This window comes from Mastomys coucha, unplaced genomic scaffold (genome assembly GCF_008632895.1).
Source record: "Mastomys coucha isolate ucsf_1 unplaced genomic scaffold, UCSF_Mcou_1 pScaffold5, whole genome shotgun sequence".
NCBI classification, from domain to species: Eukaryota; Metazoa; Chordata; class Mammalia; order Rodentia; family Muridae; genus Mastomys; species Mastomys coucha.
The window spans coordinates 28,761,770-28,786,889 of record NW_022196911.1 but is presented as its reverse complement, the minus strand read 5'-3'; the positions used below and the strand labels follow the sequence as shown (position 1 = coordinate 28,786,889).

The window sequence follows — 25,120 nt, the reverse complement described above, 5'->3', positions numbered from 1 at the left end:
GATTCTATGATTTACTTTTCTTTTTGAATGATATAACAATTGAGTTTGTTGGTTTTAAATGTGGTTCTGGCCATCAGGAGGTGACTTGGCTACCAGCACCATTAGCTCAGTGCCAGGGCCTCCTGGAAGACAGCAATCCGTATTTAATGATCCCTTAAATAGGTCTGCCACCATTGTTTGTTCCTTTTTTAGAGCTAGCCCTGAATAATTGATTTTTGAATTATTTTTGAGTTATTTTTTAATTATTCTACTGCAAAAAATCCATTGTAATTCATATCGTCATTTCAGAGTTTGAAAATGACTTCACTGTGCCACTAGTTCCAGAATGAAAATCAAGAATATTTTAAGTGACAGCAATAGACTTGAGCCATTTTTTTCTTGTACCTGAAATTGGGAAGGCTTACTGCTCTTCTCTTGTATCTAACATCAGGTGGCAGGTCCATAAACTCTGTGCTTTTTAGGTTGTACGCCCGAAGAATGATGTTTCCAGAGTTCCAGAGAAGGCTTGGAAAATAGTTAAGGTGAGTTGAGTAACTGGTTATGGTGATGGGCTCACCCGTCTGTATGCTGGTCTCCCGACACTTCCAGGTTCCTAAGGTGGACACAGGCACACAGGAGCAGGGAGCACTGCATTGGCTCAACTCCTTTCTATACGCTATATCCTCCTAGTGTATAGTGCTTAGAGCCACATAGTCAGTAGTCCCCTCATCAGTGGGGCCAACTGTAAGGCTGTAGTTACTGTGAAAGCAACCTAGGGTTCCTGAGTCCGGATACCTGAGAGGATTTTACTAGATAGTGACTAGGACACACCTGTGCCACAATGCATTTCTGGCTGACACCTTCCAGAAGCATGAGGAATAAACAAAATTCTTTGCTTTGCAGTTCCTCACCTCCGCCTTTATTCTCTCACAAACTTTATATAGTAACTTTTTTCCTTTAAAATATAACCATACCACCCTATAGGCTTAGTGATAAAAGATTTTATTATAACACAAGATTATAAGGAACCCTTTAAATGGCTAAAGTGCCTCTTCCAGTCCATGGTCTCATTCATTCCAATCAGGCATTATTCTTTTGCCATAACATTGCTTGTCATTTTTTCAATGAATTTGAAAAAATAATACCTAGAATTTTAGTGTGGCTTTATCCACAGAAGACTGGTGTAACAGAAGCTTGGCTCCATACATGGAATGAGTTGGCAGCCAGCAAGAGCAAGGCTGTGTCAGGACAAATGTACTCTTCATCTCCTCTGGTTGGCTTTCAGCTGGCTGCACCACAGGAGTCTCCATGAGCTGTGTATCCTGTGACCAATAACTGGTGCACTCTACCCGGGTCCCTCTTGGCTAGGGACAGCCTGTCGGGAGGCATTAGGTTCATGCTGGTGAAGATCCTTCGTCAGTGGCTCCCTGAAGGAAAAAGAGGCAAACAGCCAGGTCCTGTTGAACAGGTGGTAGTTAGACCTTAGCTCTGGCTGTGGGGGTGGAAAGGATAGACTCCGAAATTACCAGGCTTACTGGTTTTCACACGACCGATATGTATTTCTCTGTCCAGTAAATGACTGGTTAGAAAAGTATTTGCGAAAATCTCTGGCAGCATCTGGACCTCTCTTTTAACTTTTCCACCTTCGTTTATCTGTCTGGATTTGGGCCCATGTCAGGAATGGAAACCCCACTGGGATGCAAGCAAAAGAGGAAGCATGTTCTTAGCCATGCATCAGTGGAGGCCCCTACTGGGAGAGGGGATTATCACAAGCAGCAGGCAGCCCTGCACCCCAGCCTGCTGAGCTCATGCTCTGCACAGGATGTGAAGCAAAGGGGATGTGAGGCCAGAGTGGTGCTCCAAGTTTCCTTATACAATAGGTCATTCAAGCAGATTTGGAATGCTTCTTAAGCCATTTCCTAGGTCCATGTCCCTTTAGGAAGGTGGTCACCACAGATGGTGGGTTCAGATAGTCTTGTTGCAGTACAAATTTAACATTCGTATGACACATCCTTACTGGCTTGACTCTGACAGATACTTTCAGGTCTTCTGACTGAGGCAGCAGCTTGCTCTGCCATTGCCACATAGTTCCCAACTTAAACTATGCTTTTAAATTAAATTCTGACAAAGGATTTCTTTGTCCTAATTTGAATCCTATATTTATTAGTTTTATGTTAAATGCTATGGCAAGGTTAGCCAAGATTAATATACAGCTTATTCAACGTCACTGTGGTTACATATTTAATATGTAGCAATGATGTTTGTACCATTAATTTCTTGTTATAATGATAAGTTTATTATAATGTTCCTGTTTTAGTCAGCTTCAAATGTCAATGAAAGAGCTCAATGTCCTTTCTTCCAAATGGTTCAGCTATATAATTAAATGCTGTATTAGGTCACTCTACTCTACCTCAGTTTGCTACCAACTCCTTCCATTTTAACAAAGTCCTCTTATAGAGAGGACTGAATTGACTACAAGACAGAAGTTATGGAGATTGCTTTCTCATTCATAATAGACAGTTCCATGGCAGAGTTCCAAATCCTTTCCTAAGTAGCACTAGTGCCTTTGTCGTGTGAGCACTGCCTCCATGCTCCCTCCAGTCAACTTTATGGAAAAAGAACTGTCCTGTGCGGGGCGCTGTCTCCATGTGGGTACTGTTGAGCACAGGGTTTTTCAAGTTACAAGTCCAAACCTTAACTGATAAGTCACTACAGTAAATTACCACAGTGCTTTAAAATCCAATTAGAGATGGGTTATGTTACCAGTTTCATGTTATTTGATGTAAGTTTCTGAGAATTAGGTGGTTCAAAAGAGGTATGTCACCTGATGGCAGCCTGCTGTTGATTTCCACAGGACTGTGTACAATATGCTAGTGCCTTTGAGATGTTATAACATCTTAAACATCTATAGAGTGCCTACATGTATTAACTCCCTGTAATTTTCTGAAAATTCATTATCTAAAAATCTTAATTCATTATAACAGCTCATATGAAAATCTACAGAACTGGGTTTCTCATATTTGCACACAATGAGAGATTCTCATTGTTTTTAATTTGTTTCATGTGGTGCCTCTGAGTACATCTCACAGAGAGCTGTTATTGAATCTCTGTGGCTGTCATTATATCCATCAACCTCTAGGAACTGACATTCTGGGTTTCCCAGTTCTGTAATCTACTTCAGATGTAAGGATTGACATAATTAGCTTCTTGCAACTTACAATCAGAATGCAGCAGACACTCAATTCCAAGTATCAGATTGGGGTGGGGGAGCAGTTCAAAAATTAGTGTAGGCTTTACTTTCACTCTTTTATTAAAGCCAAATATCTTGTTGCTGGTTTTCTTTTGATTTCCTTTTCTACTGTCTAATTTGACTCCTTTGGAAAATTGTATGTAAGATTATTGAGGAAAGCCAAAAAAATGAAAGGATGATTGAAGCTGTCTACCTATAAAAGCACAACAAATACTCCCCCATTGGATAAGTTCGGAAGTTGGCAGTGCATTGCACCTCTGAAGTAGCATATTCACATACAGATGCTCATTCCTAAATTTTAAAAGAACCTTTGCAATAAAATAACAAGAATTTATTAAAATGATTTTTAGGAACATGTGTTCTCAAACTGTAATGACAGTTTCTGACATTTCTATAAATTTCATATATTTCATGAGCTGCTTCAGTGTCTGACCGTTAAGATGGGCACTTACTAGCTTCTGAGACAGGTCCTGTTTAGAAGTAGTAAGAATTGGTGTTGAGCAGGCTGTGCCAAGAGCAGTGCAGAGGCTCACTCAGCCTGCATGAGGTGCTGTGTTCTGCTCCCATCACCACAGACAGAAGGAAAGGACATGGGAAGAATGTTCTTTGTCATGAAATACTGAAGTCATTGTTTTATCCCTTCATCAAAGACAATTTCTGTGAATAGAATGTGTTAATTGGTTCAATATATACATGAAGATTTTAGAACTAGTAATGCAGATTTCAAAGGTTTATTGGTCTTGATGGTTATCTTTATGCTATTAAAATCTCCATGAGTGCTGGATAAATGGCTTAGTAGTTAAAGCAATTGCCACACAGCATGAAGAATTTGGATTCTCCAAAACCCACATAAAAGCCAGGCAGGCTGACTAGCAAAAACGAGCATGCTCCAGTTTCAACAAGAGACCCTTCCTCAATAAATGAGGTGGAGGGTGATGAAGGAAGCCACAGATGCACTTTTCAGGCCTCTGCACATTTCAAGGAACACCGAGCTACTGGCAGATTCAGAAAACAAATCTAAATGTCTTTAGAATGCCTGTTCTTTTCTTTTGCTGAGTTCAAGATGCTCTAAGAACTGCTGACCAGACATTTCCCATCCCCTCCAAGAGTGTATGCTTAAATGATTGGTGAAACTTATTCACATGAAAAACTGACACTACAAGAGCATAATTATGTGATGTTAAAAATATCAATAATAGATTTGAAACTATGGATGCACCCAAGTTTCCCCAAAAGAAAGGTTTTTTAACCTAATCTATAAGAAAGCTTTCTCCAAAAAACACTTAAGCTTTAAAACCACACCATTTTATACAGCAAAAGTTTGGCAGTCCCCATGCTTAGTGAATGGGATTTTAAATATGAGATCCTGTGTCCAAAAAAATAAATAAAATTCGAACTAGAATTGGCAAAAGTATCCATTATTTGATCATGAATTTAACAGGCATTAGTACAGTGTTAGGCATAGTTACTCTGAGGCACACTGAAGGGGGAAACAAGAGGGTAGAAGCAGAAAAAGCCTGTTTTCAAAGTACATGTCTCTGTAAAACACACCAAAGGCATTAGTGTGCGTTGGTTGTCATTGGATTATCAACCTTGGAAGAGCAGCTGGTGACTTAGTCTTTCTCTTTTGGTGGCAGTGGGGGTAACATTGGTGTTCTGAAGTAGTTTTACTGTGTAACCCAAGCTAGCCTCTAACTCAAAATCTTCTGCCTCTATTTAACAGTTGGGTTTAGTGGCATTTGCCACCATGTCTGACCTTAATCTCTTATTTCTTTGGTATTTCCATGTGTGTCATTAGAATCAACTTACCTTACTAACTTCTGAAACCAAAAGTTAATTCTCTTTGCTGCTGTCTCCCCTTGAGTCTATATGCTTCCTGGAAAGGAATTGTATGGTGTAGTTTCTTCATGTTATCATAAAGATATTTGGGTAAAAATTATTTTTAAAATGATTTTGAAGTGATAAATGTTATTGGAAGTGTTCAGAACTCAGAATATTGTAATAGATTTGTTTTCAGTAGAAACCTTTTTTTGATTGATACTTTATAATGAACAGTTTTGTAGATATGCCTCATTGGGCAAGTAACGTCTTACCTCTTAAATAGTCTATTGTATATCACATGATTAACTTCTAAATGTTAGAAGATGTGTTCATATTATCTTCACGCTCTCTGAATGGCATGAGGCCTTGAGAAATGTGAGGCAGTCTTTTAAGAGAAATGCTGTTATCATACATTGATTTTAAATGACCCTGTCACATGTGAAAACAAATCAGACTGTTGCTCTTAATGAGCTTTTCAATTTACTATTCAGTAGATCAGATAAGTGGATTTAAGAGGTAATGATCCTGTTTAGTACTCCGGCTTGACTGTCAGTCAGATCCTGGTAGTGGAGAGAAGTCCCCGAGGACAGAAACGTTGACACAGCTCTAGATGGGATAATGGGGATCAAAGCTAATGGATGCTAAAAGGAATGGCGCAGGTTACAAGGAGGATTGTGGGTAAAGCACTGCCTGTGCCAGTGTTAACTGCTTGCTCTTGTGTGGTACTGCCTCAGATTCGAGGCTTTGAGAAACTGTTTTGACAGCAGAACATGGCAGACCTGCCTGCCTGCCTAGCAAACTTTCCCAACAGAAAAAAATAAATAAAATAAACAAAAAATAAAAACTGCTGGTGGGATCCTCAGTTTTCAAAGATAACACATTAGTTTCAGGGTTTTTCACCATGGCACAGTGAAAGGTCTTTTTCCTCCCCCATTTGGCTTTTCGAGACAGGGTTTCTCTGTGTAGTCCTGACTATCCTGGAACTCACTCTGTAGATCAGGCTGGCCTCAAAGTCAGAAATCCACCTGCCTCTGCCTCTGCCTTCCAAGTGCTGGGATTAAAGGAGTGTGCCACCACTGCCTGGCTGTGAAACATCTTGAGATGTAAGTAAGTTTTCCTTTTACAGAACTACAGAATGGTCATCAATGATCCAGAACAAGAAATTAACTAACATTAACCACAAAAGAGAACCATGTTATAAAAATACCACAGGAATGGGCCGCTTAGTAATGCCATGTCCTTTTCAAAATCCCATGTGTCAGTGAGCAATGCCTTCTAGAGGTGCCCAGAGGACTTATGGGACATTGTCTTTGACTGTGATTGTGAACTCAGGAGGAGAAACTAGTGCTTGGACCTGGAAGAGCTAGTAGCTCCATCGTTGTTTTCATCCTTGGTGAGCACCAGGGTCTTTCAAATCCAGTCAGGATGAGGAGCACAGTGTGTGCCTCTGCCCGAGCATTGAGCAGAAGAGAGCAGACAGCAGCGTGCCATGTGCTTTCACACATTGGTCTTAAATACAGGATCTTACTGGATAACTACAGATAAAAATAACAATCCATGTTGTTCAATATAAAAACTTTCTTTTTACATTTTTTTGGCCACAGAATTCAATATATCCTAAAATGGAAGAGGGCACATTTCATTATTATAAGTCTCAGTAGGCCCACCCATTGCTTTTTCTCTTACATATTAAGTGTACATGCTGTAGTCATTAACAACTTGTCATAGATGCTGAGCCAACGAATAAAGTATAATTTCAGTCTAAAAAGATCTTCTAGCAAAATGGGAGAGGTGGACAACTAAACATCACGAAGTAAAAGGACCAGGGTAGACAAATGGAGTAGATCCACAAGGAAACTGAAGCTCGCTATGCCTGGAAGGCTAGGAAGCCCTTGGAGAAGATGGCTTTTGAATGGTGGGAGAGCTGCTGCTGACAAAATGAAGAGCCAGATAAATCCTAGAGATGATTCAGTTCTTCAGTGCTTACACTTGAGAGAAATGGTTGAAAATGTACTAGGGGTCAAGGAGTGAAAAGTTTGCACACCAAAAGTCATGTTGATGTCAGCTTTTCCAAGAGGACCAACTTGAATCTTCTTGGCCATGGGTAAATTAAGGGGAAGTTCCCCTTGTATACACCATTATTCCTTTGAGCCTTCTCTCTGATTACAGTCTTCTGATGGAGAGGACTGGTGGTGACTAAGTTCCTTCTGCTTCAAGTATCTTACAATGATCACAGCAGCCACTGGATAGTCATTGGAATACTGTCGTGGAGGGCTCAGCAGTAAGCAGAAGAGGCATCTGAATAATACTTTTTTTTTCCCTCTCTCTGCCCCAGCTTTTTCCCACCATTCCTCTTCCCCCCTCCTTCCTTCCCTCCCTCCTTCCCTCCCTGTCAGTCATCTTGCTAGCCTGAGGAAGGGGCTTCCAGACTTAGGACCCAGGTGGAAAATTTGTATCACAAAGTTCTGATTTGCATAATTTTTAAAACTCAAATCCAATGCTTCTGCACTCCTCTCCTATATGACCCTTTAACTCCGAGTGATTTATTATCTTACCATGACCTGTGGCAGTATATCACACTAATGTGTACATAGTAAATAAACAGATTAGAGAAGGTGAGACAACATACAATCTCTGGGGATGAAGTGAAAGAAGAGGGATTGCATGCAGCTGTGTCTGGCAGGGACAACCTGCAATCCCAACAGAGCATAGGGAGGCAGAGGTGGTAAGTGCACTCAGCTTGCCAGGCTCCCAGGTAATGTACCATTGACAGCTGGTGGTACTTCCCCACTTGACGTGGAAGTATGTGTTCATGTACAGTGTGCCTGAGGTTGAGACAGAAATGTCACACCCAAGCTCTGCAGCCAGCTGTGCCCCCTTAGAAGCTCAGCGGATCCTCATGTGCTGATGTTCAGTCCCACTATCCACAGGAAGAGCTGTCTCTGTCTCAGCTACAGTACTGCAGGGAGTGTCTGTAACTGACTCACTATCTGTATTCTAAGAACACTTTCATAATCACCTTGAGTTATCTTGAATTTTATTCATTATTTGCTGATATCTAAAATAGGTAAGAAGTGTTTTTCTTAGATTTTTCTGTTGAGTACTATTTTCCAGTTTTTTGGCATGGGAAAGAAAATGGTAGCTCCTAACGTTGAGTTGTGATGGGTGAAAATGAGTGTGGCTCTGTGTGTAAGTGTGTACACATTCCAAAGCTGGAGTGCTTTCTGTCAGAGAAGTACAGAAGTTGCGGATGACTCTGTTTCATCTCCTGAGCTCTGGATTCATTCCCTGTTTCAGTATGGATGCAGATCTTTGAGTTTTAGACTTGTTAACTTGAGCAGTCTTTTGAAACTGCCTATGAATGATACAGCTTTTAACACTTAACATTTTTCATGCAGGTCTATGCCCGTATGTCAGAAGTCTTAGGAATAACAGATGACAACCATGTTCTGGAAACATTCATGACGAAAATGTGAGTATCTGTTTTGTTTTGTTTTGTTTTGTTTTCAGTTTTGATTCACATATCATCTTGTTATATTTCCATCTCTTTATAGATACTAATTTTTTAACTTAAAATCTTAGCTTTAATTTTTCCTGTGTGCATTGCTCCTCATTGAAGCTTACTGAAAACTTAAAACTCACCATCTAAAGGGCACTATAATTTGTCTGGATGTCCACATGATTATAGTATACAATATCATAACACTATCCTAAAAAGATTTATAGATATTGACTCTAATTCAGTTAGGCAGGATTTTTTTTTCTTTTTTGCCTTATAATTAAAAGCAAAACACCCCACCTCAAAGACCACTGAGGAGCTAATTGCAAACTATACTCATAATTGCCTTAAACTAGAGCATCCATTGGCTCCAGCAAAGACATGTTTATAGAGCTGAATGGCTTCTCCTCACAGACCCACCAGTGCTTGCTGAGCCAACAGTGAGGCTTCCACTTAGATAACATGGGTCTCACAGACAACCCTGTCCTGCTCACAGGAGCAAAGCTGGGTCAACACCAGGACATGGATCAGTTTTGGAGCCCCCAGGTGATGATTCATTTGGGGCAGTGACTGGTTCACCTTCACGGATTCCTTTGTGATGATAATTCCTGTTTCCATCTGTTTGGCTTGATGGTAGATTTGTTTCTTCTGTGAAACATTTAACATTATAGGCTGACTTATTTAGAGAATTATCTACTATTAAATTAAAATATTTACTATTTTAAACTTACAGAATTCTATGCCAATGTACATTATATGTAGATTGATTGTATACAAGTTTAAAAGTGCTATAAGAATTTTTTTTTAAAAATCTGTTGAAATTTGAACATGCTTTTCACTTTGTGATTGAAATCACTTAACTTACATGTTTCTTTTTCTGTAGCTCTTCTTATGCAAGTAGCTTTCTAACAATTTAAAACATTTCTTTCATGTTTAGTGTTACAAACCTTAAGTACTGGGGAAGGTGTGAGCCTGTAATCTCAAGGACTCTCCAGTTCCTAAGCGACCTTTCCGTTGGATATCCTTTTTCCATGTATGTGCGCTGCACGCACTCTGCAGGCGCAGTCACATGGCCAAGTAGTTCCTTGCTTCTAGCTTTCCAAAATATTACACTAAACTGTCTGGTCTGTTTAACCTCATCTATAAATATGTGTCTATAGTAACTGTGTGCTATGATATGAATATATATATATTAGACAGGAATGAATATATATATATATATATATATATATTCATTCCTGTCTAATTGTGTTTATATTAAGCTAGGCTAATAAATGGTTACATAATAAAGTATGCAGCATACATGTGTTTCAGTCCATAGTTTTCACAATTTTCAGAAATTTCTTTGTCTGAAAGAAAGCATGTAACTAACTTGAAGGAAGTCACATGCTGTAACAATCCCACCTCATGAAGCCTTGCCATCAGTAAGTGTCATGTGCGAACTGAGACACACAAAGGAGTAACAGAAAGAGAGCTTTTAACCACCTTGTTGATTGTCAGCTTCCTTACCCAGTTATCATCAAACGTACTCTAAAGATTTCCTCTTACGTGTCCAGTATTTACATATTTGCCTCTAGAAATCCTATAAAATTTAAAACCAGAAATCATCCTTATTAGATTGGTTATTACATTTCTACCAATAAGAACCAGATTGTAGGTTGTTGCTTATAATTTAGCTGTAGGATACATAGATGTTATGCAAAATAAATAAATAAATAAACATTGCTTAGTTAACCTGTAAGATTAGCTGATATTTTAATACAAGAACAAATTCTGAAAATGGTTCGCTTTGGATGGAAACCTTTAATGTAGTTTCGTTCCAGGAATATGCTTGTATTAGTTAAGTTTAAGATTGTGTTCCTCCATAAACCATAAAAGATTTCCAAAGTATTAGACACCCACTTTTGTGCTGGAATTTAATATGCAACTTTTTATTGGAAAATAATCGTCCTTGTCTGGCAAAATCCACCATGCAATATTTCTGTTAGTAGGTATAATGCAATAAAGACAGGGAGGGCTATTTATCACTACAAATTTTGAGGATTTCAGGATTCTTTTTATTATTTTAATATATTTCTTTGATATTAAATCAGAAAAATGATAAATTACACCTGTCTAAGCTGTTTTTCCTCTTTACTGGAAAGTGATGTACAACCCAATTCCAGTGGTCATTTTGGCTTTTTAAGATATGTATTTTTTCTTATTAAAAAAACTTAACCTGTATTTTTTTCTAATAATGGTGCTGAAATACTCTTTATTTCTAACATATGAAGTAGTTTATAAGTACTTCATAGTATTGCAAACTCACCAGGTTTTCACAGTGAATTACTGTGAAAGGCTCTGGTTGTAGAGCACGCACCTATTGTTTAGATTCACTCTGATTTTAGTTTAATATTGATGTTTGATATACAATTAATTTGATTTGTATTTTCATTTCGTATAACTTGCATAATGCCTAATTTATTAGTAACTATAAGATACTTTTTGTTATCTATTTTTAAATACACATAACCTTTTATTTTATAATCTGTTTATTCCTTTTGACTATTTCTCAAAATTAATTTTTAAGTCTTATTTTCAGAAAATTTATTAGACAAAGGTTAAAGGTTATAACAGATGCAAATTATTTCCAGGCAGGTACATTGATTTATATTTTTTAACAATTATTTCAAGTTTGCATATTTAGAAATATATATTAGCTCAATTTGATTTCAGTGCTCAGTTATTTGAATTATAAATCATTATGTCCCTTGTAGCTGATGAGTCGTGAGGTCCCCTTGAGCTCATTTACATAATGGGACATGTGCTTGCTGCATCCATTCAGAGCAGTTGCTGCTTAGCTGATGTGTGTCCTGTTCTGGCCAGTTTCATTATTATATGAGGTTTTTAATTGGGATCTTAAAATAATACCTTTTTTGTTATAAATACATTTGCATCCTTCAGCTATAGAAAGTATGCAAGATGGTAATGATCACCTATTTGTCTGCAATAACAGAAGCCTTATTTTGATACTCACATTTTTAAAATATTATTAGCAAGTCAGTGAAAACCACTTTATCTTATGAAATCTTTTTCATTTTCTATATTTCTAATGTATGTCATCGGCACTTTGGAGTATTTTGTTTTGTGTTGTTTTGGTTTTGGTTTCTATTTTGTGTGTTTCAGGGGGCTATCATTTGGTGCTTATGCTGTGTAAAACCAATCTGTGAGCTTTGATTATCTGACCAGTTATTTGGAAATTAAAATTACCAAAAATTATTTTTAGGAATTATAGAACAGCCTACAGTTCCCTTAAAGTAGTAGTCAAGTTTATTTAAGTGTCAGAACTGGATGTCTGATATCACATCATTAGGCCCCACACCAGCACCTTTCTCTACAAGGCTCTGACCAGGAGCTGAGAATCTGCCTCTTCATGGCTTTTCTGGACTGACTGGGCACATGTGGGAGGGCCAGGCATTTCTCCCATGGCAGTCTTCAGTCAGCTCTGTTAGCATTAAATAGGGCAGCTGTGACAGATGAAAGGTCATCTGGCTTCCTAAGTGATGATGTGGGGACTGAGCTTTCAGATAGATAGCCTCTTCTCTTTCCCACTGAGCCCTCTGAGTCAGTGAGGCTTCGTAATGTCTAAGCTTAAAGATCCTCTGAGAGAACTTTCGTATTTTCCTATCACATTCTTTGCTATGGATGGATGGATGGATGAATGATGGATGGATGGATATTACATCTAGCAAATATATTTAGGTAACTTTTTACCATATTCTTATAATTTCCACAAGTAAAATTCACGAATTCTTCATTCCACGTATCTTGAGCTAGCATGAACAGAGCTAACCTGCTCCATCTGGGCCCAGCCTTCTGAAGTCAGGATCAGTGCCTGAGACCTCTCCTCCCTGAATTCTAGTTTCTATCTGAACAACAGTGGTGAGACTGTTCAAGTGGCTGGAGTAGGGAAGTAGGAAAAGAGGGCGTGAAGGTCAACAAAGCACTCTGACTGCAGGAAAGAGAGCTGCTGAGTCTCCCGAGTCCTAGTGACTACTCCTTATCACTTGAAGCTTTCCTTCTTTTGGAGAGTAGCTGGTCAGGATTTCTGCTGCAATTCATCATCTACTCCAGCTGATAGCACCTCTCATTGTGGGCTTCACATACAAAATGTACACACACACACACACACACACACACACACACACACACTCATATACACAAATAAAAATAAAATATTTTAAAATAAAAATAAGCTGAGCAGTGGTGGCGCATGCCTTTAATCCCAGCACTTGGGAGACAGAGGCAGGCGGATTTCTGAGTTCGAGGCCAACCTGGTCTACAGTGTGAGTTCCAGGATAGCCAGGGCTACACAGAGAAACCCTGTCTCAAAAAACAGGGAAAAACAAAACAAAATAAAACTTACTTGAAAACATTATTGGCACTTAGAACATATTGTCACCTATCCTAGAGGTGACTAAAGTTTAACTCCTGCTTAGTGAAGAAGGTTCATGAGCACAAGCTTTCCCCAGAATTTAACTCATATTTCTGACATACAACATTCTTATCTTTTGACTTCTTTTTTCTGTTTCCAAGATCTAAATTATCTATAAACACTGAACATGTGTGGCTCTAAGAAATCTGCTTAAATCCTATCACTGCCCACCCTGCCATGCTTAGTGAATATCTTTCAATTAATATTATTCAGGGCTAAAAGTGGCAGCCCAGGGGTTAATAGGATTTAGTGATCTTGTGGAGGGCCCAGGTCCAGTCTCCAACAGACATGGCAGCTCACAACTGTCATACTGATGTTACACTACACATACATGGTACCCTTAACATCATGCAAGCAAAACACTCACACATATAAAGTAAAGTAAAAATAGAAGCACTTTTTTTTTTTTATAGTACATAAAAAAACGGTTTTCTTTTTGTGTTTACACTCACTGGCCCTTTAGATTGATAAAATGTGATAGATACTTGTGCTGGATAGTTTTATATCAACTTGACACAAGCGAATGTCATCTGAGAAAAAGGTATCTCCTTTAAGAAAAGGCCCTCATATCACCAGCCTGAGCAAGCCATGAGGAGGAAGAGCCAGTAAGCAGCACCCTTCCGTGGCCTCTGCATCAGCTTCTGCGTCCAGGTTCTCGCCCTGTTTGAGTTCCCTTCATTTCCTTTGATGATGAACAGTGATGTGGAAGTCTAAGCCATTTAATCCTCTTCCTCCCCAACTTACTTTTTAGTTAGGAACTCTAACTAAAACAAGTTGTTTCCAGGATTGTGACGGACCTGACCATGCTGTTTTGGGTAGGAATTTGGAAAGGCATTGTGCAAGACAAGCCCTTGAATGCTCAATGCTTGGCGACGTGTTCTGTGGGGTCTTGGAAGGCAAGAATGTTGAGGGCACTGCAGAAGATCAAGTCTGGCTAGGGAACTTTCAGAGGGAAAGGTTTAGTGCTTTGTTTTGTTTTGTCTTATTTTGTTTTGAATTAAGATTCTGTATTTCTGGTTAGCTGGGGCTGAAGAGCCTGCTGAACTACTAAGGTGAAACATTTGCTTTGCTGGGATACTTGATGCTGGTCAATTAGAGCTGGTGGTGATTAAGAAAAGACCAGTAGTATCCTTGAGGTGAAATCTTCTAGGAAGTGTTTCCTGGCTGTCAGCATGCAAAAGCTGTGTTCCAGAAGTGACCAAAGTTGGCCCAGCAGCTGAACTTGATAGTATAAGAATCATCCAAGTAGTACTGGTTTCAAAGGCATGAAAGAGTCGTGGAGAGGAGAGGCCACTGGTGAAAGTACAGCCTCAGTGGCAGTTGAAGGCTGGCGACTAAGGGCTCATGCAAAGAGATTGAGGCTTGCCAAATTGAAGAGAGTCTTTGAAAGGAAATTGGTAAAAAATGAAGCCCAGTTGTACAGAAGACCCAGGCATTTTGGAGATCCCAATACAATGGGATGATCACCAAAAATAGCAGCAGCAGTGGAGTGTAGCCAGCCAGAACTAGAAGGCATGCTGTCTATGTTTCAGAGGGTGGAGCCAGGGCAGGAACTCGAGCCCAGAAGATGAAGAGTGAATCCTCACCATTGGACAGTGAGTTCTTTGCTTCTGCTTTGATTTGATGTACCTGTGTTCCTGTTCTTACCTGCTGAAGTAAGAGAGCATTTAATTTAGTTTTGATTTTACAGGTGCCCACAGTTGAAAGGCTTTGGATTTTAAAAGTGATTGGCTATTTTATAGAGACTGAATTTTTAATGTGTTTGACTTTGTAATACAGTGGGACTTTTAAAGTTATTTATGTTTTTATATGAAATCTTGGGGGATGAATGAGATAGGTAAGGTGGCTTACTAGTGACGTGTTTGTGTAAAGTTGACAAGAAGTCAATTGTGCCCAATAAGTTTATATCAACTTGACAGGCAGGAATCAAGTTGCTCAAGTTCAGCAATTTGGTAGACCCTGTCTGAAAATTAATTTTTTTTTTATTAAAAAACCTAAACCAAATAAGCCCTCTCCTCCTCAGCTTGCTTTTTGGTCATGGTATTTTCTCAGCAGTAGAAACCGTAAGATATTACTCATGAATTGAAGCCATGCTTATTGCTCCTGTGGTGATCACTGCCAGCCAGTGTAATGCTCAGAGCACAAGAAACAAAGTCGTTCTCAGTTTAGTTATCGTCTGCAAAGAGAAATCCCTCAGAAGTTTAGCAGTGTGTAAGATAAACCATTACTTTGAAAAGCAAGAAGTTGCTTTTCTCTGTTTGTCATGACCAGCTTCACCTGTCTTAATGTTTTTATAACCACTCAGATGCAGAGGAATTTTCTGGAAGTTTGCTCAGTCAGATGTAGCATTTGACCATTAACAAACTTGCCCACTCCCAAAAGATAAGATCCCCCTGTCATATGTGGGACCCAGTTCTAGTTACAACTAGCTGTACTTTAAGTTAGGCAGAAGAACAGGTGCTAGCCTATAAAGTCAAGTAGGTGTGTATTAGATAGTGCAAAGAGGGATAGTGCAAAGAGGTCCGGATGCTGTAGAGTCAGCAGACCTGAGGTTGACCTTGGCTTTACCATATATTAGTGCATTCCCAGTGTGGCCTGTGCATGATTCCTAGTACTGTTGCAGTGACTGGGAACTACAGGCCTCAGAAGAACCCAGGACGTCTTAATCCACCATCCTGCCCAAATGGAGCAACTTAAAAGCAAAAGACCATAAAGATGTGTCCATTTGCCTTTCCCTTTTATCATTACAGTCTTAAGACCATTAACTAGCTCTGAGCTGAGTTCCTGTAAAGGGATGTAAATATTCAGATGAATTCTCATTATTGTGTTTTTTTCAAATGTTTAATTATTTTTCTTGAGAATTAATTAAAAGGCAGTAGGGGCTGACCTTGGTTCAAAGTGCACAGATGTGGTTCTGCAGAAAATATCTTTGGCAGCTGATGTTTTTCCTGTGGATGTTCTGTTTATTGCTTCATAAATATTCTATTGTCTAAACATGCCTTGCTGTTTGTTAGCAGTGCTGACAGGAAGGCTCCCCTTAATGGCAGCATTCATACTACCCATATACCCTGTCACTTTTAACTTAGCAATTTTAAGAGAATTGCCTTTGGTAATTACTTAAGATATTTCTAAGTTTATTGATCCCCACCCTTGTTTAACTGAATGAAGTTTGAGTGGCAGTTCATCTGCTTAAAGATTGATGGTTTTGAAAAGTCATCAAATCCACATCTTCAGATCTAAGAAAAAGCTTGCTATTTGTCAGTGCTGATCTTGTCCTCTGGTTGCCAGAAAATACAGTGCATTAAATAGAAAGTGTGGCTGCCAGGCCTGTCCTGGTGGAGTTTTCAGTCTGTGTGAAGACCCATGCACATGCATAAGATGCCACTCTAGTGCTCACCTGGAAGGTAGACAAACATAAATCTTAGGTCATGTTGATATCTTGTGGTTGGGAAAGCATTTGCCAACTGGGAGTGGTGCTTAAATTTGCCTGGTAGAGTTGTGAGAGTTGTCTGAGCAGCTAGTGCCCATGCTCACCCTCATGCCTTTTTCCTGGCTCATACCCAGTAAAGACATCTGCATCATCTGACCCTCAGAACAGCCTTGTAAAACAGCAAAAACCACAGTCCTTTGACTGAACCCTTGTTGAGATTTCAGCAGTGTCAACCACACGCGTGCAGTCTTAGATGGACAACTTACCACACGCGTGCAGTCTTAGATGGACAACTTACCACACGCGTGCAGTCTTAGATGGACAACTTACCACATGCGTGCAGTCTTAGATGGACAACTTAGCTTCTTTAAGCTTCTTTGTTCAGATCTACAGAATAGAATTAATAACACTGTACTTGTGAAGACTAGAAAAATAACATGAAAAATATCTTCCACTTAAACACTTGAGAAATATTAGTTATATTAAGCTGTCTTTCAGCACTTAATGATATGAAATTTGCTATATCTTTCTGACTAGATTTTGGTTTTAAAGTTCTGAATTCATTGTTTCTTAAAATTGAATAATTTTCTCTTTCTTGATAGTCCATTATGAGTCTTTATAATAATTTTATTATGAAGTAGAATTAGTAAAAAGAAATTCTTTAGCTATACCCAGTATGAAAAGGGTCAGTTTCAATTTTCTGCTGTCAAGGCTTTAACAATGAGGGGTTCTTGTCCTAATTATAGGTTTCATTCTTTCATTTCATAACTAGAATATGTATAAGATGGAAAAGTAATTGCCCTAGTTAATAATGGATCATCATTCTTAGCAAAATGAAGGACATTTCTATAGGACCACCCCTAGACATACTTAGTCTCTTTATATACTAACATGCCGTTTTTGTTATGTTTGTGATTTGTTGTGTATACTTCTCCAGATTCCTTAACATTATTACCTATATCCTTTTAAAAAAACTTGTGAAAATAGATGCTGTGAAATTCATGCTGAAAAACCACACGGTATGTCTAATTCTTTAGTAATTAGAATTTCCTGATTAGGTTGAACACTGGTAACCTTGCCTGCTCCTTTGCTTTCGTCAGAGTGACCACTTCCCGTTTCTTGGCATCAGTGACACTTACAGTGTGGGTGACTTCAGATGCCGGACAACCTTCTACACCGCCCTCACCCGCCTTCTCATGGTGGATCTGGGTAAGTGGATGGAGCTTTGCTGACAGGTCAGCAGCAGTGCGGATGAAAGAGTGCAGCTTTTCACTTGTTAGGATTCCTTTCTGTTTATCCTTGACCATTGATCTTACTTTTGCTAGTCTGGAAACTGGGCTTGGTGGCTCAGTGGCAACAGGAAGACTAGAGCAAGGCCTGACCAGACTAAAGAGTGAGCTCAAGTTCAGCAATTTGATAGACTCTGTCTCAAAATTAATTTTTTTTTATGGCCAGGGATATAGCTCCGTGGCATGTAACCATGGTTGTAGAGTGTTGAGCCTACGGTCGCTCAAGCATGCTCCAGAGCTTACTCCCAGCATATTCGTGTGAAGTACTTTCTACAAGGGTATGTAAAGTGCTCTCACCCAAAAAAATGATAGGTGCATGAGATAATATTATGCTAATTGAATGCTAATTGAATGAATAATTTAATTATGTATTAGTGTGTTTTACAGTGTTTTAAAAATATGCCTATTTCTGCTGGTGCATTCAGAGAAACCAGTCTTGAAAAGCAAAAAAAAACAAAAATACAAAAATTTATGATTTTTAAAAATTTTTACTTTTGACTGGTAAATAAAAAAGAGAGTACATATTACCAAGGTATCATGGAATGTTTTGATATTTATAGGCATTTTATAGTGATTATTCATGTTAAACAAATCTTTGTTTGTGTTGCTTTTGTCTTATTTTGGTTTTGGTACTGATGAAGGTCAAATCCAAAGGTCCTGTACATAATAAGCCGTCAGTTTACAACCGACCTACAATCCCAGTTCATCATCAAATACCTATCTCTTTAGACACTTATAGTTTCTCATTGTTAAAAACTTCAAATAGTTTCATGTAGTTTTTGAAATGTCCAGTGTGCCATTAGCATCCCTTGATGCGTTAGCACATGAGGACTTAACTTCTAACTGTAACTAAGAGCCCATTGATAGGCCTCCCTCCATCCCTTCCCCTCCTCTACAGGGTCCAGCCTCTGGTAACCACTATTACTATGATGTTTTGAAGTTCTGTTGGGTATGAGGAAGTTGTCTTTGTGTCCTGACTTGTTTCAGTTGGCATAAGGTTGTATCTGAATTGTCTCACATGACAAATTGTCATTCTTTTTATGGCCAAACATAATATGGTGTGTATAAGTACCCTCCATATGTCCCCCCTTGTTCACTGATGGAAATAAGCCTGCCCCTGTTTCTTGATTGAGCTGAGTAGTGATGTAGAAAACATGACAGTGCAAGTGTCTTCTGTCCCTTTGGAGGTGTACCCAATAGTGGGATTGGTGGATTGTGATAGTTCTTTTTTTAAGTTGTTGAGGGTTTTCCATGTAGATCGGTTTTCATGATACCTAACCTAACTTACTTTCCTACTGATAGTGGGCAGGAGTTTCCATTTGCCTACATCGTCTTCAGCATTCAATATCTTTCTTCTTTGTTTAATACCATTCTTAAAATAATGAAATTATGTATCATTGTATTTTGTAGTTTGATGTCCTCCTATTTGCCTCCCTCTAATTCCTGGACTTTTAGTGTTAGAGTCTTGTTTTCTAAAAACATTCCTTATTCCATTTTAATTTTTTTTATTGAAAAGCTCTATTTAGTAAAACACATACACAAATGTCTACAAATAAGTAGAATTGTGAATTGGTCACTTTCCTGTGTAGCTGTGTTACTCTAGATTCCTATATTTCTCATATCAGTCAGCTGTAGACAATCAAGGGATTTTGGCCAGTGACACTGTTAATTTATAGAGAATGTAATATTGAAATTTGTCTTTTTTTTTCTTGCAATATTGGTTGGTATATCATCAACATAAACAGAATTTTTGAAGTATGATCATATAAAAAGAAAGAAAAGTTTTATCTTATACAAAAGACATTGAACCTTCAAATGGGAAAGCAGTTAACTCCTCCATGGCTATATCATTCTCGTACATTTCAACAGAAAAGTCACAAGAAAAACAGATGACTAAAAATTGAGAAAGTGCAACCAGAATGATTAAGCAGCTGAGTGGAATTGATTTCTAAGGAGAGATTAAAAGAAACATGTATGTATAACTTGGATAAGTGACAACTAGAGCTTGAGGCAAAGAAAAGTATCTATAAATATTTGAAGAGTATAAACCAGGCATGCAAAAACCCAATCCAGTAAGAGTTCTGCTAACAGCCAGCCTTCTGTTCTGAGCACTGGCCTGTTTGCCTCGTGGCTGCTGCTGTGGGAGACACTCTAAACTCCTCCTCTTCTGGGCAGTCATTGAACAAACACACGGCTGAACTCAGATCCGTGCATGGTCAGTCTTCGTGAGCCCTGCCTGACCTTGAGGAGCCCTGCCTGACCTTGAGGAGCTTGTGCACCTAGCTTCTCTGCGTCCAAGAATTAAAATGCTTAATGGCCTGGTTACAGAGTGAAAGAAATGGAGAAATTAAAGAGTAATGTTAGTAGATGTCCTGGAGACTGGCTTTGTCATCTAGAACCTGATAATGGAACTGGATCAAGATTTCTCTTTCCATGGAGTCATCAATACAAAGGATTCAGCCTCATCTTCTGTTTGTCATAAACAACAGCAGAACATATCAGAGCCTTACCACACTGTGGACCCTATCCCATAATATTTGGACAATGCATTACATTGATAATTGGTATTCATATTGATGACAAGACTGCATTGCACACGTTTAAAGGCACATTTACTTAATTTTGCTTAATATAAACTTGTGAAGCATAAAGAACTTAAGTAAACCTTTATAATTTGAATAATAGAATTTCATTATTTTCCAAATTAGATTCCTTTTAAATATCCAGCCTATACAATATAAATTATGAATTTACAGTTTTCATTCAAAGTTCATATGGATAAAGTATAAATGTTATATTCTAATACTTTTTTGTATACCTTGAGTGAAACAGAAAGGCTATAATAGAAGTATACCTGGTACGTAGTAGATACTCAATATAAAATAGTTGAATCTAAGTTACAGATTAAATTTAAAACTATAACAACTATCCATATGAAACTTTACACTATGGTATGACTAGGTTTCTTGTCTTGTTAAGAACCAGAGTCATTCTTTACAGAGTCTGCTGAGACTCTTCAGAGCACTGATTTTGTCTTTTCATATTTCTTTAGCACCAAGCTCACTATAGTTATTACTAGGCGCTTGTTGAATGAACGACAGCAGCTTTAACAGCAACTAGGATGCCATTATTGTGGCTTCTGGAATCAGCCCTGCCTGCCTGTTTTTGATCATTGTCCTCTCCAAACAGAATTTATCAAGTGGCTGATCACTTCCACAACCAATGAGCTCCATGCAGCCACTCCTGAGCCCAGTCAGTCCTCTCTTGCTCTCTTGAGCAGGACTGTTACTACCTAATTTTTTGTTGTTGTTGAATGTTGTTGAACACAATTTTGATTATTTGAGTCCTTGTCTCACAGGCTAGATTGAGGGGATCGTTGCTGTCAAAATTTTATATATATGGCTTGATAGTTTACTACTGTGTTTACTGCCATGGAAACAGAGAAGGAAAGAAAGGGTGGCATTATAGTCAAGACTAGCCAGACCATGTGTTAAATGAAAGAAGCAAAAATAGTGGGTGATGAGAACTATCCCAAAATTTAAAAAAATAGTAGTAAGGGTAAACTTTGGAGAGATAAGAATCAAGTAGAAAAAAAAATGCATAAGTAGAAAAATTGCTTGCGTAAACTGGACGCGATTCTTGGCTTGAAATACAAAACATTCTAATTGAATCCTACAAAATGAATTGAATATTTTTATATAAGCCATGCACATTGGAGTAATTAGAAATGGGGACAGAAATTGGGTGTCACATTAATTGGTATTTACTTTGAAATGCATTTTGGGTTATATTCAATAATTTGCACTTTGTATGAATTTAATTAGATGCTATATGCCCCAGGTTGAATTTCCGATGAAAATGGGGAAGTTTTTGGCAATAAACAGTTGTACTGTGTTATCAAATTGTTTTAAATAAACTAGACAAAATGCTCACTTGTATGACGGACAGAATTGGAAGCATTTCATCATTACAATGATAATGTTTCAATGTGGAAAAGATGTTAGTTTTGTGCTATTTAAGTCCTCAGAAATTACCAGAGGGATACAGGAATCCTCCTTGCAAGAAAATGCATGTGAACGAAGAAATGGGTGGCTGGCCTCAGTGCGTGCATGCTACCCTTTGGAGAACCACTTCAGAGCTCCCTAGGTTATTTTACAAATTAACTTGTTGATTTAATAAGCTAAAGGAAAGAGTAAATGGAGAATCTCCAACAAGCTGTTCAGTGTAAAATATTTGAACAAACAAAACCCTTCTGTATTGTTTAATTTAAATGGAGGTGAATTAAGTTGACAAACACTGAAGAGGAAAGGCATCAAAAAGCCTCAAGGATGCTGTTTGTTTTGTGAAGAACCAAATATTAGTTGCAAATGTTTTGCCACTTATAAATTTGGAGTTTCAGTGTCAAACAGTCGTATCAAACCATGTATGCAGAAATTACTCAGAAGTGTTTGGGTTAGGATTTGAGCAAGCGTTACATTCCTCTGATATTTTATTTTATTTTTTATTGATTTAGGTTTTATTGCATTATGATGAGAAAAGATAATGATTTCAATTTATCTGAATTTAACATTTAAAAAAATATTTTAAGTAAATGGAATTACATCACATTCTTCTTTCCCTTTTGTACCCAAACTCCTCCCAGAGGATACCTCCTCCCTTCAATACCTGCAATACCTTTCTTTTTTTTTATTTTGTCATATTCTTTAAAATTTATAAAATATTGTAACAATAAAAATGAGTATTATAGCCGGGCAGTGGTGGCGCACACCTTTAATCTCAGCACTTGGGAGGAGGCAGAGGCAGGTGGATTTCTGAGTTCAAGGCCAGCCTGGTCTACACAGTGAGTTCCAGGACAGCCAGGGCCACACAGAGAAACCCTGTCTCAAAAACACAAAAACAAAAAAAGAGTATTATAAAAACTGTTTGATATAAAACAATAATCAATTGAACAGTGATATGTAGATGCTTGTCTACAGCAATACTGAAAATACATGCGTTTGTCTCAGTATAAAATTTAAATAACTCCAAACATTTTAACTATATATTTTAAAATAATACATCACTACTAGTATTTTTTTAAATGAACATAAATAAATAAAGTCTGTTTGTTTGTTTATTTTGTTTTGCTTTTAGTAGAGCTTAAAATCTTGGCTCTTACTGAGGTACAAGCCCAAAATAAGAACAGCTTTTAGACATTGGATTTCATTGTAATAAGGCTGTACTTCAATGACCCTCAAATCACCAAAGGATTTTACATCCATTGTGACTAAGCTGAGAGTTGACAGTTCTGCTGCGACAAGGAATGAATTGTAGGCACGATTTTTGGATACAGATTTCCTGCTATGGTCAAAGCTATTTGAGAACAGGTTACATTCATTTAAGAAATGGTGTGTATATTAAGATGGTCTATCCATGAAGTCATTCACCAACTGTTTCAATGAACAATGGTTCTGCTTTCCTCTGAGGAATTTTACATAACAAATTAACAACTTGAGTAACAGGGAAAGAGTAGTCTCCGGGTAGCAACTAAAAGTAGAATTTTAAAAATACACAGAAAGGAATGTTCCCCCTCTTATATTACAATTTTATTTGTGTGTCTCTGTGTGTGTGTATATGTGTGTATGTGTGTGTGTGCAGGAGTGCTCATACAGTGATAGGCTTGTGGAAATAGAGGACACCTTGGAAAAGACAGTTCTCTCCCTCTGCTATGTATCAATCATTCCATTGACTAATAGTGAACTGAGGTTCAGAGTTACATGGACTTGCCCAAAGTAGCCATCAGACCACATATTTTTATTGACTCTGACCAAAGTGTCCCTTCACCCTTCATCTTCTCAATCAAGTAAGAAATATAATTTTTCTTCTCCTTTATTTGAACTGTTTGGACCAAAGGATTGATTCAGGGCTTGGGACCAATGAGGGAAAAATGAGAGATTACTTTCTAAGAGTCTATGAAATAAATAGATTCACTTCTGTGGTTTTTCCTATGTAGAAGAATTTGCTAATTAATCCAGTGAAGGTCAAGTGAAATTTGTAGATGGTGTTCCATGTCTAATAATTGGGCAAAGTGTATTTCTTTTCATGGACTAAGGAAAGGAAAGGTAGGCTTCTGAGGAAAACTTAGCAGGTGAGGTGCTTGGTCAGAAATAACTAATGTTCTCATGGATGGAGAATACATCATCATTTCACCTGTGCCTGTGACTTGGCAGCGACTACTTGGAAAGTAGACTTGGGAGAAGGATGGGAGAGTGGGCAGTGGGGGTAAAGAAGCAGCTGGAAATACTTAGAATCCATAATGAGATAATTAAGACTAATTAGCTGGCCCTGTAGGCAGAAAGCAGCCCATTAAGTCCAGATACAGTTTTAATAACGTACCTGGTTTTGAGGGTAGAGTCCAAAGCACCCCAGGGAATAGAAAGCTCAGGGTGAAATGTCTAGGTTAGGGTTCTTACCAAAGGAACAGCAGCTCTGCATTGGAGAAGGTATTTTTCTTCCAGAAACTAAAGCAAGCATTGTGGTTTTCTAGAACTTCAGGGAACCTCAGTTGTCTCATCTATTAAATGGAGATACTTACAGGATTGCCATGTGAATTGAACACCTAACATTAAGTACTTAGTAACTATTAACTAACATAGATTTATTGAAAGTCAGAAGCAGACTACTAGTTGGACCTCAGACTGAGGCAAGTTCAGCACTCTTACTACATCCACCTTTCCCCACTGCTGACCCTTCTGAAGATTCTAAAATAACCTGGCCTGCCCAAAGCCACAGCTCATTTTAAAAGTGACCAGAACTCCTAAATTATTGTACAGGGATACTGGGCTGGAGCCAGCTTCTGGCCCATGTTTCAGGGACCAGCCAAGCACATTCCTTGAACCTTTTGCTAAACAGAGCTTGTGAAGTGGCATCTTCCTGCAGAGCTGCACACAGCAGGGGCTGTGGGTGTAGACATGCTGGCGTCACCGCAGCTACTTGCCTTTAGTTCACTGTTTCCTCCATGCTCTTGTATCTCCTTGCATTGTTCTTTTATTAATTGCCCCTAGTTTGGACCAGAACTTACTGAGGTAATGAATTGCCACAACTTAATAATTTAAACAATAGAGATATTTAAACATAGTTTTAGATATCAGATATACAAATTGGGTCTCAGAGAGTAGAACTAGGGTGTTGGCAGGGCTGTGGTCTAGGCAGTTTGTCCTGCTTCATGGCTTCTGGAGGTCCTTTTAACCCAAGGACTCTGGAGCCCGTCGCATGCTGCTGACTTTAGGGTTCTCTCCTACCTTTTAGGACTCTTAGGACTCAATGGTACTCATTTGAATAGCGTAAAATAATGCTTGCTTGCTTGCTTGCTTGCTTTTCTCCTCCTCCTCCTCCCCCT

The 25,120-nt window shown here is 38.4% G+C and overlaps 1 protein-coding gene across 9 annotated transcripts in view; it reads left to right on the top strand.

Annotated features, from left to right (window-relative positions):
• Ranbp17 (RAN binding protein 17) overlaps positions 1–25,120 on the top strand; it is a 301,497-nt gene that overhangs the window by 179,763 nt on the left and 96,614 nt on the right. For 7 of the 9 annotated variants that reach the window (XM_031354599.1, XM_031354597.1, XM_031354602.1 and 4 more), the window contains 5 exons: positions 462–521; positions 8,449–8,522; positions 9,487–9,567; positions 17,409–17,472; positions 17,554–17,662. In XM_031354599.1, the coding sequence (XP_031210459.1) occupies positions 462–521; positions 8,449–8,522; positions 9,487–9,567; positions 17,409–17,472; positions 17,554–17,662 (388 nt within the window). The remainder of the gene's footprint in view (positions 1–461; positions 522–8,448; positions 8,523–9,486; positions 9,568–17,408; positions 17,473–17,553; positions 17,663–25,120) is intronic. The other 2 variants (XM_031354601.1, XM_031354600.1) reach the window with 1 other exon arrangement.